At 42.3% G+C, this 17159-nt stretch overlaps 1 protein-coding gene across 1 annotated transcript in view; it reads right to left on the bottom strand.

Annotated features, from left to right (window-relative positions):
• The window catches only part of PTPRN2 (protein tyrosine phosphatase receptor type N2), a gene marked incomplete at its 5' end in the record, with an annotated part of 501249 nt that overhangs the window by 52215 nt on the left and 431875 nt on the right, over window positions 1-17159 (bottom strand). Inside the window, 2 exons of the mRNA XM_035891409.1 lie at window positions 3463-3536; window positions 12422-12569. Coding sequence (XP_035747302.1) covers window positions 3463-3536; window positions 12422-12569 — 222 coding nt within the window. The remainder of the gene's footprint in view (window positions 1-3462; window positions 3537-12421; window positions 12570-17159) is intronic.

The following is a 17159-nucleotide window of genomic DNA, read 5'->3' as shown; positions in this document are numbered from 1 at the left end:
CATGGTGAGGCCATCAATCTAACCCCAGTTTTCACAACATATTGGAGGGAAAGGAGGTCTTGAGGGGGGTAGCATTTTTTAAAAGGAAGAAACATGTGGGCAGGTGGCCAGCTCATTGTCTAGCGCAGGGATTTTTTTTTGTGGTGTGCTGCTGCACTCATTTAGACTTAAGTTAAGGTTGAGTGAGCCCCAGCTGGAGACTGGACCACTGACCCAGAAGCTGGAGCTACCCAGCGACATGTACACGACTGGAAGCCTCCCTTTCCAAAGCTCAAATATAATTACTTTATTTCACACTCTTCCCTCACCAGGCAGCTCACACGTGCAGGGAGGAAAAACCCTCTTCCCATCAGTTCAGACCGTACCGACCCTGTGCTCTTAATGCCCATCTTGCCTCTCACCACGGTGCTCCCTCCCAGCCCAAGCACTGCAAGGCGCAAACGCACCAGAAACATCACTGTATTGACATGATAATTACTGAGGTTATTTAAGTTGAAAGGCAGCAGTCTGAAGGAAAGAAATGGCAGGATTTTTGCAGGAGCGAATAAAGGCAGACTTACTGGTACTCCACATCCACTGTACACTTACAAGGACGTTGATTAAATGTCTCAAATAAACAGCAATAGTAATAGCACGTATGTCCAGCTGAGCAGCTGCACAGCCACGGTGAATACGGCAGAAACAAGCGCCCAATACAATATTCCAGTAGGCTTCTGACATAGGAAGTCAGACTGAAAGTCTCTGTCACTCCTATATTCTACCTCATTATACAAAAGCAATACCAGATTAACAAATATGCTTACGCTAACCTGAAGATATTTAATTTGTCTTGAAATGAAACAGTTTGCAGGCAATCTTTCCAAACTATGGGCTTGCAAAGCAGTAATTTCCTCCTACCAACCTCCACTGCATCACCTTCAGGAAACACACATTTTATCTATTGCTTTCAAAATAGCAAAATGACTACTGACTTAGAGAAACAATCTCACAAAGCCACCTGGAGCGTCTCTTTCCTCGGAATAACAGGTTGTCTATGTAAATGTGGACAGTGGTACTCCTTCCCACTCAGTAGGGTCCCTATCCTACCATGAAGAAGAGGGACTCAGGAGTTTCTCTTGGCAGTTTTGCATGGCTATGCAAGATCCTGGGTGCTTGTCCTAACTCAGTGAAACACTTGTGCACCCACTTATCTCTGGGCATAGAAATGTTTCTGTAAGAGATATAAAGACAACCATAACAATTTTGCTTCATCAGTGTAACTTGTTTTATTGGACCTCTTGAGTCTGGGAAAGCTGCAAAAAAGAAATACCTTCTAACTTTCCAGAAGAAAACACCCTTAGGTGCTGGATGGAAAAGTGAATACAATCCCCTGTGAAACCACGATAGTTAAAGCTGTGGAAGCAGAGACCCTCTGCTTGCATTAGCTTCAGGCATCCCGACAAAGCAAATCTCTTCCCAGTCACGGCAGTGGGATATCTTGGTCCTGCCTCTCCACCCCCAACACTACTTCATCTAACACTTTTCTCATCAGTGTGATCATTAACCAGAATTACAGCTGCAACAGGCATATACACTCATGCAAGAATTTATCCCTCCCCCAACCAAATTTGTGTACTAAAACCAGTTAAGCTGTGTCTACACAGACTTTTGGGCAGGTTGCATAAGCCCATCTTGGTTATTTGGTAAAAACACAGCACCTGTACTGCTGCCAACACCGAACCTGGCTTACAACTGTCTCCAGATGCTGTAATTCCACTTCTGCACCATGTTGTAGTCATGTGAATTACAACCAAGCTCTTACAAGAATACAATATCTCACTTCCAGTTAACACCTCCCACTCCTGTGCTTGCCACAAAACCTCTCAGCTTCTACTATCAAATTAAGGCTTGACCAAACATAACTCACTGAACGTGCCCTGAAGACAGGCAAACAGAGCACTGAAGCCCTGGAGCTGGACCTCTTTGCATGACTCTACAAGCAGGATACATATTCCTTGGAGCACCAAGTTACTCTGACCTCCTATCCTGGGGCCAGCTAAAGCTTGGCCTAGTCAGAGATGCACCTGAAAGTAGTCCAAAACCTGCTCTAATTTCTGTGCATCTACCCTTGTTCTCTAAAATGGCAGCTGGCAATAGCTGAAGCATGCAGGTGCTTTGGTTTGCCCTCTACCCTAAGCCAAAGACAAAAGCATCCTGAAGATGTTTGTTGGGTTCTGTGTATCTTTTTAACTCTTGGAATAAAACATTTTTGTATGTTCAAGGAAATGAAGCTTTTGAACTCTGATGAAAGTAACAAAAACAAAGCTCAGAGAACAGTTTCTGTGTAGTTGTGGGTTTTTTTAACAAAAAAAGAAGTATTGTCAACACCATTGGAAGGAAGCAGCCTGTAATTTCATGCTGCTGCAAATTGTCAGCTGCCTTGCCCACACAAAGTGATTTAACTGGGGGAGTGATACTCCCCAGGAAAATGAGCCAGTAATGGCCTACACAGCCCATTGCAGTGAGATCCAATTCTCCATCCTAGGTTCTTTCTCACAGTTTCCCTATAATAACTTTCTATTGCCTAATAAATGTAAGAACCACGAGCAAGAGTGACTCCAGTAGCAGCAGTCTCACAGAGGTCAAGGACACAGTGCCTTTTTCCCCCTTCAAATGGATATCATGATACTTCTATTGAGATGCTATGACAGGGCAATGCTACTGGCTCTGTCATACCTGGTTTTGTGTCTAAAAACAGAGACCTTTTCTCCCTAACACCTTTCACAGACAAGAAAGGATTCATATTCAGCTTATGTAGGGTGAGAAAGGGCAGCTGGGGCACGCTGGAGTATTCGGAGGCAAAAATTGGATTGACCTATTTTGAAGTTTGAATGAATACACAAGTGGTAAGGGATCCCGTTCTTCCTTTCAAAACAGCAAGCTCAGAGGAGAACCGGGAGAGCTAGAGAAACACAAAGCTGTGCATCTGCAGGGCAATGGAGGAAGAGAATTAAGAGGAAACATCACATCCTGCTGCAGAAGAAGTTCAGAAGCCTGTGGAGCTCAGCTCTCCACAGCTACAGAAACCATTCCTCCTACGACAGTAGCTAGTAAGACAAAACAAAAAAGAGCAAGCAAGTTTTACCTCCTCAGGGAAGGAAAAGCTCTGCTGAAGGCTGAATTTATAATCTGTAAGTTAATAATATCAAGTACAGAAAATCCAACAGTATTACAAGGTAGATGGACAACTATCTAGTGACTTTGTTTTCTTAGTACATAAACTTTAAGGGTATTGCATGCACATGTAGAGGATTTCTTTCTCTTTAATCTGAAAAGACAGCCTGAGACATCAGTGTTGTGAGGTGCTCACAACCTGAGGTTGCACAACCAGAGCAGTGAAGTGCCTCAGGTAAGCATATTTTATCAACAAGGAAAGACAGGGACTGACCATTTGGATTATTTCTCATAGGTTACCATACTTACAATTGGGCTAGCATTGATGTAGTCTGAATTGTCGTGGCTATTTTCAGCTTTCAGACATATCCTGGAATGATCATCTGCAAAGGAGAAATAAAGAGAAGACAGTTTCCATACAAGTATTCTACCCATTTTAAGTTAAACAATTAAAAGTCAGATTAATGTGCATTTCAAGGCAGGCGAGCAGGGTAAATACCAGAAAGGATATTGCCTTCTGACTCCTAATGGCACATAGTCTTGATACAGCCACAGAGTCACAGCCTGGCTCAGGAATGAAGCTCTAGGATACTTTAGAGGCTGAGTATCAGAAAGCATGTCTTCGTGAGATGCACCATAACGTGTTATAACCTCTTGTAGGAAAAAGTGGAATCTGTACTGCTCAGGGAGTTTGAGATTTGAACTAGGCAAACCACTAGAAAAAAAACAGTACCATAGAAAACACTCCTGTGTTTGCAGGGTCATGGAAGAAGTAGACTTTGTCCATTTGGCTTCTCTATAAAATGAACAGCAGGAACATCGATGTAGGTTAACCTGTCCTGATCAATGATCAGTGCTATGTGGTGCTAAGCTAGTGACGTGGGGAGACAACATTGCTTGGGGATAATTATGGGAGAGAGAAAATGCCGATAACAACTGCATCTAAAAGTATGACCGGAGCACATACAGAAATCTTACACTGCTGGTAACGTAGCTAGTTCAGACACCACTAATAAAGAAAACAGCAGCTCTGGACATAGACTTACATTGCTTGCCCATTGTCAAGATTCTTTTATCACTCTTTAACTTGTATTTTGACTGGTGCTAGCTCAAGTATGTTTAGAGCTGGCACACCTCAAACTCTAGTCCTTTTTTTTCACTTCATGACATATGTAATGGATAATTTTCATTTGTCTGTATTTAGACAGTGACAATGCAGATGTCTGCATCTGTTCCAGTCATCTAGACTCACTTTCTGCTAAGAGAAAAGAAGTATTTCTATGTCATGAATCATCTCCTTCTGATGTAGCTGTCTCAAACAGGCCAAATTGCACTCAAGAAGCGCCCATTTCTTTCCATTGACTCAAGAAAGACAGACCAGACCACACACAGATAATTTATGCAAGACATGTCTAAGTCTTTACATATGAATCTCAAACAACTTGTACCTGGTACCTAACCAGCACAATTCATACTTCTCAGCAAACCTACCCTGCACAGTACATTGTGGTGAGAGCTCGTGGAGCTGCCCTTTCTGTAACCCTCTACAGCTGAACATGGATACTGATGTTTTGAGAGGATCTTTCCACCAATTATTCAAATAGACAAAATAAGAGTGCATGAATACAGCCTGTCCCCCTTTGTTTCTTGTCTAGTGGCCCATGACACCATTCTTAACAGCAGAATTACAAGCTGGCTTTTTAAACTATGAAGTACCAATCATTATTTTAATAATGAGGAACAATAAATGTAAGTACCACACAGGAAAGTAGAGACAGAGAGTTTGGGCTCTGCTTACGTTGATTTACCAGTAATGTCATGGCAGTTCAATATGAGCAACACAAAGGTGTGCTTGTATGAGTGTTGTTTATAGTCACCCAATCTCCTCAGCAAAATTTAACCCACCAATGTGAGCAATCTTCTCCTGGAATAAGATTAGAGGTGAACAATTAATGCCAAATGAATGAAGAGCCATTCTTTCCAGTTGACTGGAAAAAATGCCCATCTACAAAAAAGACCAGAAAGAGGATCTGGGGAACTGCAGGCTTCTCAGCCTGACCTCAGTGCTGGGGAAGGTTGTGGAGCAGATTATCTTGAGTGATGACCAGGAGACCAGGCCCAGCCAGCATGGGTTCATGAAAAGCACATCCTGCCTGACCAACCTGATCTCCTTCTATGACCACGTGACCCACCTAGTGGATAAAGGAAAGATTGTAGATGTTTTCTACCTAGACTTTAGTAAAGCCTTTGACATTGTCTCTCACAGCATTCTCCTAAAGAAACTGGCTGCTCATGGCTTGGATGGGCGTACTCTTCGCTGGGTAAAAAACTGGATGGATGGCTGGGCCCACCACCTGAGTTGTGGTGAATGGAGTTAAATCTAGTTGGCAGCTGTTCACAAGTGGTGTTCCCCAGGGCTCAGTTCTGGGGCCAGTTCTGTCTAACATCCTTATCAATGATCTGGACAAAGGGATCAAGTGCACCCTCAGTAAGTTTGCAGAGGACACCAAGTTGGGCGGAAGTGTTGATCTGCTTGAGAGTAGGCAGGTTCTACATAGGGAACTGGACAGGCTGGATCCATGGGCCAAGGCCAATTGTATGAGGTTCAACAAGGCCAAGTGCTGGGTCCTGCACTTCGGTCACAACAACCCCATGCATTGCTACAGGCTTGAGGAGGAGTAGCTGGAAAGCTGCCCGGCGGAAAAGGACCTGGGTGTGCTGGCTGACAGACCCAAACGTGAGCCAGCCGTGTGTCCAGGTGGCCAAGAAGACCAACAGCATCCTGGCTTGTATCAGGAATAGTGTGGTCAGCAGGGGCAGGGCAGTGATTGTGCCCCTGTACTCGGCACTGGTGAGGCCGCGTCTTGAATACTGTGTCCAGTTTTGGGCCCCTCACTACCAAGAAGGACACTGAGGTGATGCAGTGTGTCCAGAGAAGGGCAACAAAGCTGTGAAGGGTCTACAGAACAAGCCTTATGAGGAAAGACTGAGGGAACTGGGGTTGTTTAGCCTGAAGAAAAGGAGGCTGAGGGGAGATTTTATCGCTCTGTATAACTACCTGGCAGGAGGTCGTAGTGAGGTGGGTGTTGGTCTCTTTTGCCAAGTAACAAGCAATAGCACAAAAGAAAATAGTCTCAAGTCACACCAGGGGAGGTTTAGATTGGATATTAGGAAAAATTTCTTCGCTGAAAGGGTTGTCAAGCACTGGAAGGGGCTGCCCAGGGAAGTGGTTTAGTCCCCATCCCTGGAGTTATTTAAAATACAGGTAGATGTGGTGCTTAGGGCCATGGCTTAGTGGTGGACTTGGCAGTGCTAGGTTAATGGTTGGACTTGATGATCTTAAAGGTCTTTTTGATTCTATGATTCTATGATTTGCTATTCACATAGAATTATTTCCTCTGATAAGGTTTCAACACAATAGGAGGATGGACATGAGAAATGGAACACGTTCGTGCACATTGCTCACTTCCACCTTTGGCGCCACTGCACAAAAAATCTGAAACACAAAAATGAACTTGTGACAGCTGAGATCTTGGGGCTGCTCAAGATTTTGCATAGGAAGCTTTACAATGAGCATTGTCACAGAGTGCTTGAAGAACTACAGCTCTGAAACCTTTGAGCTATGCAGGAGATATGGAGGTTACATGCACTAAATGTGGTCTCTCACCTACCTTAAGCTAAGTAAGCATTCAGGATAAGCCCCATTTATTGGATAGCAAAAGTGTTTGAACTAATCACCAGAGAAAATGTGTGAAATGTTTTCAAATGGATGAGGGAGAGAGAGCAGACAGTGATTCATCAGTATTTAGCAAACAGATGTCAGTGTGACTCTCCAATAAAAGTCAAGTGCCAGATCAGTAACTTCAGGATCTTTTTTTTTAAAAAAATAATGTTTTATCCAGACCCTCTGATGTAGTGTACCATATCGTTATCCTGCTGCCTTGGAGGTTTCATCAGAGGATGAGACATGTTAAGGCTTTGGTAGTGAAAAGGTGGTGAGACTTTGTATTTGTGCTCAGAAAAAAAAAGTGTGCAAAAAAGGTTGTACATGTGTTTTCTGCATATATCAAGAGTTTGCACCCATGTGTGCTTCAGTTGCAGCATCAAGCATTCATATTGACAATGAACAGATTGTGCTTGTCTATGCCTGTTATCACCTCAAAGCTTCTAGGAACTAGCATAATAGCTCTTCAGAAACAGGCAGAAAAAGAAGGGGGAAAAAAAAGAATACCATGGACACCAGTTTGTTATGTTAACAATAAGCAACTACAGGGAAAATGCTGAATGTACAAGGGTTGTTTTGTAAACTGCATATTGATTATGTTAGAAGAAAGGGAAGAGAAGCAGGGGAAACAGGAAATAAAAGGAAGGGAAGGGATGACAGAAAAGGAAGATATTTAAGATCAATCTAAAAAGCGAGAAAGAAAGATGAATGAAGAAATAGGAGAGGAGAGGGCTGGTAATAAGGAAGTGAGAGAAAAGACAAATGCTGTTACTAGCTACTGCAATCTGGCCAAGCTACAACTAGTCAGCATTTCGAATATCTACAATAGCTGCTGCTGAATGCTGAACTATTTTGCATTTGCTCTTGCTCCAGCCAAGCCACAGCTGAAAGAAAAGCAAAATGTGTAGATGGATATGCGCGGCAGAGAGAGGCTTCCTAAACAAGAAGGCTAGTACTAACCTGAGGAGAAATATAACACAATGTTGTATTTTATGTACATATAAAAGATAAAGTATAAAATATAAATTAAAGTATAAATTATGAAGGGTGGAGGATAAAGACTAAAATATAAAGCAGGCACATATGAGTTTGTAGTATATAAAAACTCAGATTTATAGACAGAAAACTAAATTTTGGTGTCTACATACAGATATCTTCATGTGAACTAGGTTACGGTTAATGGGGCTTGATTTTGTTGGCTAAACATGAACAAGTCATACCATCTGAGAAAGTAGAGTAAATGAGACATTGCTCAAGGTTAACAGATACGATACAAGACCTAACGACTTGTATCTTATTGGACCAGCATCTGAAGCTCACACAGGATATCTGAGGGCATCCTAGAGCTATTCATTTCACTGGAAATAAAAAACTTGCTTTTGGTCATTGCACAGATTTCTTGATGCCACTGCAATGACTAGATGTTCACTGGCTGCAATGGATGCTTTGACACCTGGCTCGCATGGAGGCAGCTACATGGAGGCACTTAAATTTAGGCATCTTAATGTATGGTATCACAGAGTTGTGCCCAGAGATCTTGATTTGATGCCTCAGTGTAGGTTTCTAGTGATATCTGAGGTGCCCTAAGGACTCAGGCTAGCAGCTAGGAGGGCACGGGTCTCCCACAGAGCCTGTGTTATACCTACAAGCTCTGCATGGGTGCCTTGAATGCTCTAGGCATCTCAAATGGCACTAGATTTCTGTGGTTAAACTGAGTCAAGCGCAAAATGCCATAGCTATCTGGATTATTTAGACAGTCACCAATACTACAGTAGTATGCCATCTCACAGTCTTCTATTTATCTCACAGTGGCCCTGTGACTTAATGAAGATCTATTACTTTTGTTGTTTTTCAGATCGGGATTGAAAGCTTGGAGAAATAAGACTCACATCTGACCTAATTCCCTCTGTCTTCTGTTTCCTTTTAGTCAGATACTTCTGAAGGAACAGAACCAACAAACAAAGGCTGGACACAAGGAGTATGGGCGGCTTTGGATTGTCTGAATCCAGGCATCACAGAGCACAGCGAATCTCCCAACAACCAGCCTGGTACATTCTGCCCAGATCATCATGCTCTTCCTTCTAGATTTAGACTGGTATTTTTATTTTTCCATACAAAGCATTATACAGAATTACACTGAAGTAAAAAAGTGAAGAACTACCAAGGAGCAAAAGTGGAGCAGTCTGAAGAATGTGAAGAATCGTAATTTGCTGATTATCGTTATTTTGCCCATAGGTTATTTGCACAAAACAGAACTCCTCTCAGATCTGCACTGAAACCAAGTCCATTGATTCCTGAGCACTATTTGCACATGCATTACCGATACGGATAATGCACACGCCCAGAGCAAGTACCCTCTGCTCGGGTGTTCCCATCCTTGGTGCACAGCCCCTGGCTGTGCCCTGACTGCACACAAGCCTCAGAGCTGGGTGCACTCTCTGCCCCCAGATGCTTTGCTTTCCTTTGGAGGAAAATCCAAGCAGAGAGATGAGCAGGTTGCTGTAATACATGACCCATAGACACAGCTGCGGTCGGCAGCTTTTGACAGCTGTTCACTGCAAAAAGTTGTTTGCCAAATGTTTAAAATACCTGTATGTACCTATGGTATACATAAATAACAACATACAGTATTGACCCTATTGAGATGGTATTATTTTGCAGAGATGCAAGAAGAGAAAATAAAAGTCTGGAAAGCTTTTTTTTGGACATCCACAAATTGAGCTGCTCATGTGTCCGTACAGAAAAAAAGGTGTCCCATTGCCCTTAATTATAGCAATCTGCTTCTTGGTTGGATACAAGGATGGAGCTTTGCTAATCTAGAAGGTCCAAGTTACTTCAATTGTTAGAATTTTTTAAACTAGTAATTAATTAAGTGCAGTGTCAAGGTGTTCTGCTACCAAGTATTTTAAAAGCTGTTTGTAAATAGAGAACACAGGTATAAGAGTAAACTATGATAAAATTGTGAGGTTAAAGATAATGTTAATCTAGAAATTATATAAGTTATGCAATCAGAAAAAAATAATATATTATTTTAAGACTGGTTAAGAAAGGAAAATGGAAAGTAAATGCAACATGATATTGAAGCTTCTTTGAAGCCTTCCTAACATGAAATCTTTCACATGAATTGGCAATCTTGTTCTATCTTGTCAAGGTGATTATGAATATGAAAGGGGTAAGGAAATGCTAACAAGGCATTACTCTGTGAGAATACTTTGAATGTAGCATAACAACGTTGCTGCATATCAAAACCATATCAGCTTTGCTTCTTAATTTATTATGAAGCAAAACTGTGACTTCTTGCTATAGTTTCAATGTGAAATATAGTAAAAAAAAATGGTCAAACAGAGCTCTTTCTCATCTCAGTCTAATCTTAAGAGTCTACAGAAACCATCACCTTATCAAAATTTCATATTGTTTAAACTCTATGTCACACTTTCCACCCATCATCTAAGTAGTTTTAAGGGTAAAACATGACAGCTGTTTACCAGCACACAGCAACTTCAGAAAGCGAGGGCAGGTAATTTTGGGCAATTCAGTCAAAAAAAGAAGGTTCCCAGTGCACTAATAGGCATAACAGAAGTTTCCACACTGTAACACCCACCCCCCCACCCCACCCCCCAGGTAGCATTTTACTCTGGTAAAAGTACTAAGGGATTTTAAATGCACTAAAATTCTTCTAATTAAAGCTTCAAACAAATTGCAGCCACACTGTCCATGTCCAAATACCTTCCCGGGTAGCCCTGATTCAGTCTAGACTCAGAGATGGGAAGAAGAGGCATAACAACATGCCCTGGAAGAAGCAACGGGCAGAGGCTTGTCAGCTGGAGGCTGAGCAGTGTAGGCTGATTCATCCACAAGGTACAATATGATGAAAAGAGCCAGACTATCTCAGCTCTGAAAATAGTTCAGCTCTCTAGTGTGGCATGACACCTGAGCTAAAAATCTCTGCTCTTTAGCACTGCCACAGCGATCTTACTTCTGGATTCAGAGCTAGAACGGTCTGGTCTGAGGGTCCCTGTCTTTTTGCTCATTGTATCATGTAGACACGTTTCCTATGCCAGCTGAATAACCAGCACCAATTTCTGGCAACACCTGTAGCTCCATGCTGCCTCCAAGGCAGCAACCAGAAACAATCTGGCTTAATTCATGAGCAGAGACTTGGAACAGCTTAAGATGGTCTGACTGTAAGTCCGTATTGACAAGAGCACTTTAAGATCAATTTGGATGAATACACATTATCATGGAGCAATTTTCACTTCCTATCAGGTGGGTTAAATGCTATTTTTTCAGGATGAAAAGAGCACAGAAATCTTGCACTTCTTTAACTTTCAAGGTTACTTCTTTAGAACTTTTCAACAGACCTGATCCCAAAACACGTGGAAGTCATCAAACTGTTGCTGCTGCCCCAAAAAGCTTTTGACCAGCACCATATTTACTCAGGAGAACTCATATTGCCAAACTACTGTACTCCTTTCCTAAGCCACAAAGTATTGCAGAAGGAGTCACCACATAAACAAGAGAGCTGAACCCCGCTGAAGCAAATATGCAAGGACTGATGGGCTCAGTTAAATTACCGTGTACTTCCAAAGGATCTTCACTCTAAATCTGGCTCTGACATTTACTTAATGTGTTTGTTACCTGCCATTTCTCCACTTCTAAAGGAGGAATAGTACTTACTCAAAGCTCTCATAGGGAAAATTAATGTTTTCAGGGCACTTTAAAAATTAAAATAGCTATATATGTTTGCCAAGCTACCCAGCTGGATTGTGGGCACACTGACTGAGAGCATTTTTGTTGCTGTGGTCTGTGCATATATTCTCAGATTCAGGTTCTTTTCATTGGTTGCTTAATAAAATGTGTGGCCATAGATTACCAGTGTAACCTATGAGATAAATGTATTTGCACAGGACAAATATGTTGCTTTTATTTCAAGCTCAGAAAGGTGTCTGCTTACGAGGAAAAGCAGACTCTAGGAATATAAACACTGGTTGGTGTTTTTTTTTTCTTTTTCTCTTTTTATCCTAAGCCTCGCAGAGAGAGAAGCCAGTTTGCAAGCTTAACCAGTGAAGCCTAAAGGGGCTCATTCAGTACAGCTGAGTATCTGATAAACAGATCATCTAGCTCTGATTATAGACTGCTGGTATTACTGTTGGATGGACATGATACCAACTTGTCTAAATACAAGCCAAACTTCTTTCTGTTGAATGGCTACAGATGCCACTCTTGTACCGAAAGTATATTCCAGCATTGAAAAGCACTCTGGCTATTGAATTTCATGAGACAGCCCAGCTGCAGCAGCAGTGCTATCTGACATAGTTGTGTTATTTTTGTAACATATATGCAACCTATAAGGAGATAAAGTGTTGGATATGACAACAGGACATGCACCCAGCCCATAGTTGTAGCTACGGTTTTCGAGTACACCTATAAGCTGCTCTGTATTCTGCTTTCCTGCCATCTGTAGCTTTCAAACCGCTGTGCAAAGAACATTGAGAAAAGTATCAAGAACTTAAAATGCAGTCATCCAAATTAAAGCGTACATACATGGTACTACAGCCCGTGAGCGATTCTTCTGGGTATTTTCCTCTTGCTGCGCAGTGGTTGTGGCGTTGGGTTCAGCCTGATAAGCACACAGAGCTTCCCACTCTTTCTCCAGACGATTCTTGTTTTTCAGATGATCTTCCATGTAGGACTGGAATTAAAAGAATACTGTATTAAGCATTGACTTAGCTAGGCTCAAGACTAAGCTAAAAGGATGCATCTCAGGATGGAACGCACAGGAATCCTGAGCTTTGGGGACAAAACACACTCAGCCTTTTGGCTAATTCATTCACTCAAGAGAGTTAACGTCAAGCTTATTTGTGCTCTACAAAATGAGAACACTAACATGTACCAGCGCTAACAGAGAAGAAATGCTTGAAACCCCCAGCTACTGAGCTTCAGAAGAAAACTATTTCTTCTTCAGTACCTAGAAAATGTAAGCCCAAATGTCTCTTCCATCAGGCAATGGAAAAGAAACAAAAGTCCATTGATAAAATTCCTTACTACAACAACAGCTCACGTCAAACTGAACACTTTTAAAGCTGAAGTTCAGGCATGTGTGCAAGTCACAACAACAATACAGCTGTTGAGAATTAAAAAATTGCCAGACTGCGGTGTCACGGCTCAAGTGCCGGGCCATTAGGATCTTGTCCTGCACGTAGACTGGCACAGAGAGGGCCTTGAACTGAGATGCTGTTAATTAATATTAATATATGTTGTTAAAGATTGTACCTAGCATTCAGTAAAGCCAAAAGTGTTAGGAGAAGCATCACCAAAGAAAAATTAACTGGCGTGGCACAGCTGATGGCCCATCAGAGTATATTGGTGCAGGCCTTAAGCTTTTGCAGATGTCCCAAGGCCAGAGATTCAGTATAGCAGTTCCAAAGGTTTGCCAAAAGTGAACTAAAACCCTGTCCCTTCACCTTAGAGACCTGAAAATCATCCAAGTAGGTGAGGGGAAGAAAGTAGAAAGGAGAAAGGGTAGGGAAAACCAGAAACCTTCCCCTCCCTTTAGCATGAAAATTAAGGAAGAGATCACCCGGTGCTGTACACCTACTTATACAGCCAAATTACCTCTCAGAGCCTGTCATCTTCTCCTACAGTAAGCAACAGAATAATCTCACATTACACCCAGTTTGTATCTGTAAATTAAACTCCAGACTACCTTTACAGGGTAGGTTGAAGTTATCATCCTTAAACAGATTTAAAAAGGGACAGACTGTTTAGGGCACAGGCTCAGGGTCTGGATGGGGGCCAGGCGCAGAACTGTGGGTGCCTCTGGCCCAAACGTCAGTCAAAGCGGTTCCTGCTGGAGCACTCACTAACGCAGCCCAATCTGTAGCAACACTTGTCTAGAAAAAGCTCCTGGAAAGGATACACCAAAAAGTATAAAAAGCAGTTTAATTGCTTAGAAAACTTTTTCCACAGACAATCTCCGTTATGTTGAATAGCTCTTCCCAAACATGCCTTAAAGAAGAAAGGCTTGCATGCCCTCTCAGCAGGTTTAACAGAAGGTGCAAAAAGCTTGCAGCTTGTCTTCCACCAAATGGGAGCTCTGCTAAAGCTGTCGCTCCACCGCGCTGCCCACCCCGCCAGCAAGGCAGGGGACTGCTCCCTCTGGCAGCTCCAATGCTTTGGCGGTTACAAAAGAGCCCCTGCCACACAGCTTTGTTTTGTTGGGGGTTTGTCGGGTGTGTGCATCTTTAGACAAGATTTGTAAATCAAACCTGTTACTGAAAAGCAATTCAAGAAGTGATGCTTCCAGAAAGGGTATCTTTAAGGACATAGAATTGTATCGTGTTAGAAGAAAGGTTTCTAAAGGAGGTAAAAAGTAGTGGTGGCCTAGATACAATAAAAACACCTACTGTGTGATTGCTTTTTTTCTATAATGAAGGAAAAAGCATCGCAGTGGACAGAGCCATGACCTGACGGATGGGGAGTGGGGAGAGCAGCGTAGCCCTGTTGTGTGTTAGGGGGGTGCATCAGCTAACAGCCTTAACCTGCAAGTTAATGAGAGGAAACCATCCTCTGACAGTTGGCTTGTCCTTGCCAAAAGGCTGTTGCTACTCGGGAAAGGAGGGAGGCTAAAGATTCCGTTCTTTCCTCCTAGTAAATCTGTGCCTGGACATGTATACTGAACATAATAATAAAAAAAAAAAAGAGATAACCCCTCCTAAAGCAGAGAATAGTTGCTATATAAGAATTTTTATGAGGCAAAGGAAAAAGGTAGCAAAAAAGGGGTTCAGGACAGCTGGGCACTTTTCAAGAAGGAAGTCTTAAAGGCTCAGGAGCTGGCTGTCCCCATCTGCCGTAAGATGAACTGGCAGGGAAGACGACCATCCTGGCTGAAGATGGAGCTTTTGCTGGGACTCAGGAAGAAAAGGAGAGTTTCCCACCTTTGGAAGAACGGGCTAGCAACTCAAGAAGAGTACGGGGACCTTGTTAGGTCATGCAGAGAGAAAATTAGAAAGGCAAAAGCCCAGCTACAACTCAATCTGGCCACTGTTGTAAGAGATAACAAAAAATGTTTTTACTATTATATTAACAACAAAAAGAGAGCCAAGGAGAATCTCCATCCTTTATTGGATGAGGGGTGGAACATTGCCACCAAGGATGAGGAAAAGGCTGAGGTACTTAATGCCTTCTTTGCCTCAGTCTTTAACAGTCAGACCAGTTATCCCCAGGGTATTCAGCCCCCTAAGCTGGAAGACAGGGATGGAGAGCGGAATAAAACCCCCATAATCCAGGAGGAAGCAGTGTACAACCTGCTGTGCCACCTGGACACCCACAAGTCTATTGGGCTGGATGGGATCCACCCGAGAGTACTGAGGAAAAAAAAAAAAGAGATAACCCCTCCTAAAGCAGAGAATAGTTGCTATATAAGAATTTTTATGAGGCAAAGGAAAAAGGTAGCAAAAAAGGGGTTCAGGACAGCTGGGCACTTTTCAAGAAGGAAGTCTTAAAGGCGCAGGAGCTGGCTGTCCCCATCTGCCGTAAGATGAACTGGCAGGGAAGACGACCATCCTGGCTGAAGATGGAGCTTTTGCTGGGACTCAGGAAGAAAAGGAGAGTTTCCCACCTTTGGAAGAACGGGCTAGCAACTCAAGAAGAGTACGGGGACCTTGTTAGGTCATGCAGAGAGAAAATTAGAAAGGCAAAAGCCCAGCTACAACTCAATCTGGCCACTGTTGTAAGAGATAACAAAAAATGTTTTTACAATTGCTGCTTGGGGATGCGCTGGGCATCGGCTGGTGGTGGTGAGTGGTTGCATCACTTATTTTTTTCCTGGGTTTTGTTCCTTTTTTTGTTTGCTGTTGTTTTCTTTTTCACTACAATATTATATTACTATTGTTGTTGTTATTATTTTATTTAAATTATTAAGCTGTTCTTAAAGAGATTTCTTACTTTTGCCCTTGCGATTCTCTCCCCCATCCCACTGGAGGGCAGGGTGAGCGAGTGGCTGTACGGTGCTTAGTTGCTGGCTGGGGTTAAACCACGACAGTCCCATAGATTTCAGGAACAAACTTATACAGATATACAGAACTGCTGCACTGAATCTCTCCAAAATACTGTGGGGTCCATGAAGCTGTAGGAAAAGGGCCATGAACATTTGATTCCTAAGGTGGGGCTGTACATAGCAAGGAGCATCCCGTTGGCTCCAACTTGTGTATTTGATCATTTCAAGAACTGTATTTTTAAAAGAAATTTTATTTTCTGTGACGCAGTTAAGGTAATTGGATTGCTTTTAGTGCACATGAATTCTTAAATAAATCATCTCTCTTTAAAAAGGAATACTCTTCTCACTTTTACCTTCCTTTTTTGAGCAATGCTGAGTGTAAAGAGAAATGAATGTTCAAATGAAAACACACTGAAATCTTTACTTTAACCAGACAACCACTTTTCATGTAATCTCAACACCCGCATCGGCAACGCATGGATCAGATTCACAGGGCACCTCCGGACAGCTCTCGAAAGGTGCTTGACTCTTTGAACGGACCCATGGAAGGCTCTGCACAATATGAACATCTGCTTTACACACATTTAAAAAAGCTACCAAGAAAGAAGCTTGTTTTAAAACATTCAGAAGTCAGACCATTCCCTCAGAGTTAAGTAATCTTTCATTTACAGTCCTTCAGAGCCCCTGTGCTCATCCCCATTTTGCTAAACAGAAGCTTAGTGATTTTGAAACACTCTCTTGGGAGCTTCTGGATGTACATTAAATTGAGTGGAACTTCTGATATTTTAGAGATTGTATGTCTACTCAAATCCACCTCTTAATTAGGATGTTTTCATGAGACATTCTGCAGCGTTCGCCTGGTACAAAAGAAATTCATTACCAACATGTCAAACATGCACATGATTTTCCTTGTCCCAGAGCAGCACGTAAAATAAATAGAGGTTGTCACCACTGTTACTGTAATGCTCCTCAAAGCCTGCTGAAAAAGGTGGAGGTCTTGTCTCACCAGTATGTCCACATCAAGACAAGTCCCGTAATCCCAAGTATACGCTGTTATTTAAACAAACACTGTCTGCTTGACCAGGTCTCCTGATGTACCTTAAATTTCACTAAGTCCTCATCTTCCTTCCACCTGCAAGGAGGTAGCCCAGTTCATACTTTCTCTCGTACACACAGATGAGGTACTCTTGCTACCAAACATGTTACTGGGATAAGGAGGATGCATCGACATACAAAAAGCAATTATTTTTGACAACAGACTTCCAATACAGTACTGGATTAAAC

Source organism: Egretta garzetta, unplaced genomic scaffold (assembly GCF_000687185.1).
Source record: "Egretta garzetta isolate BGI_Z169 unplaced genomic scaffold, ASM68718v1 scaffold633, whole genome shotgun sequence".
NCBI lineage: Eukaryota > Metazoa > Chordata > Aves > Pelecaniformes > Ardeidae > Egretta > Egretta garzetta.
The sequence above is the reverse complement of the archived record's forward strand: the minus strand, read 5'-3'. Positions and strand labels throughout refer to the sequence as shown.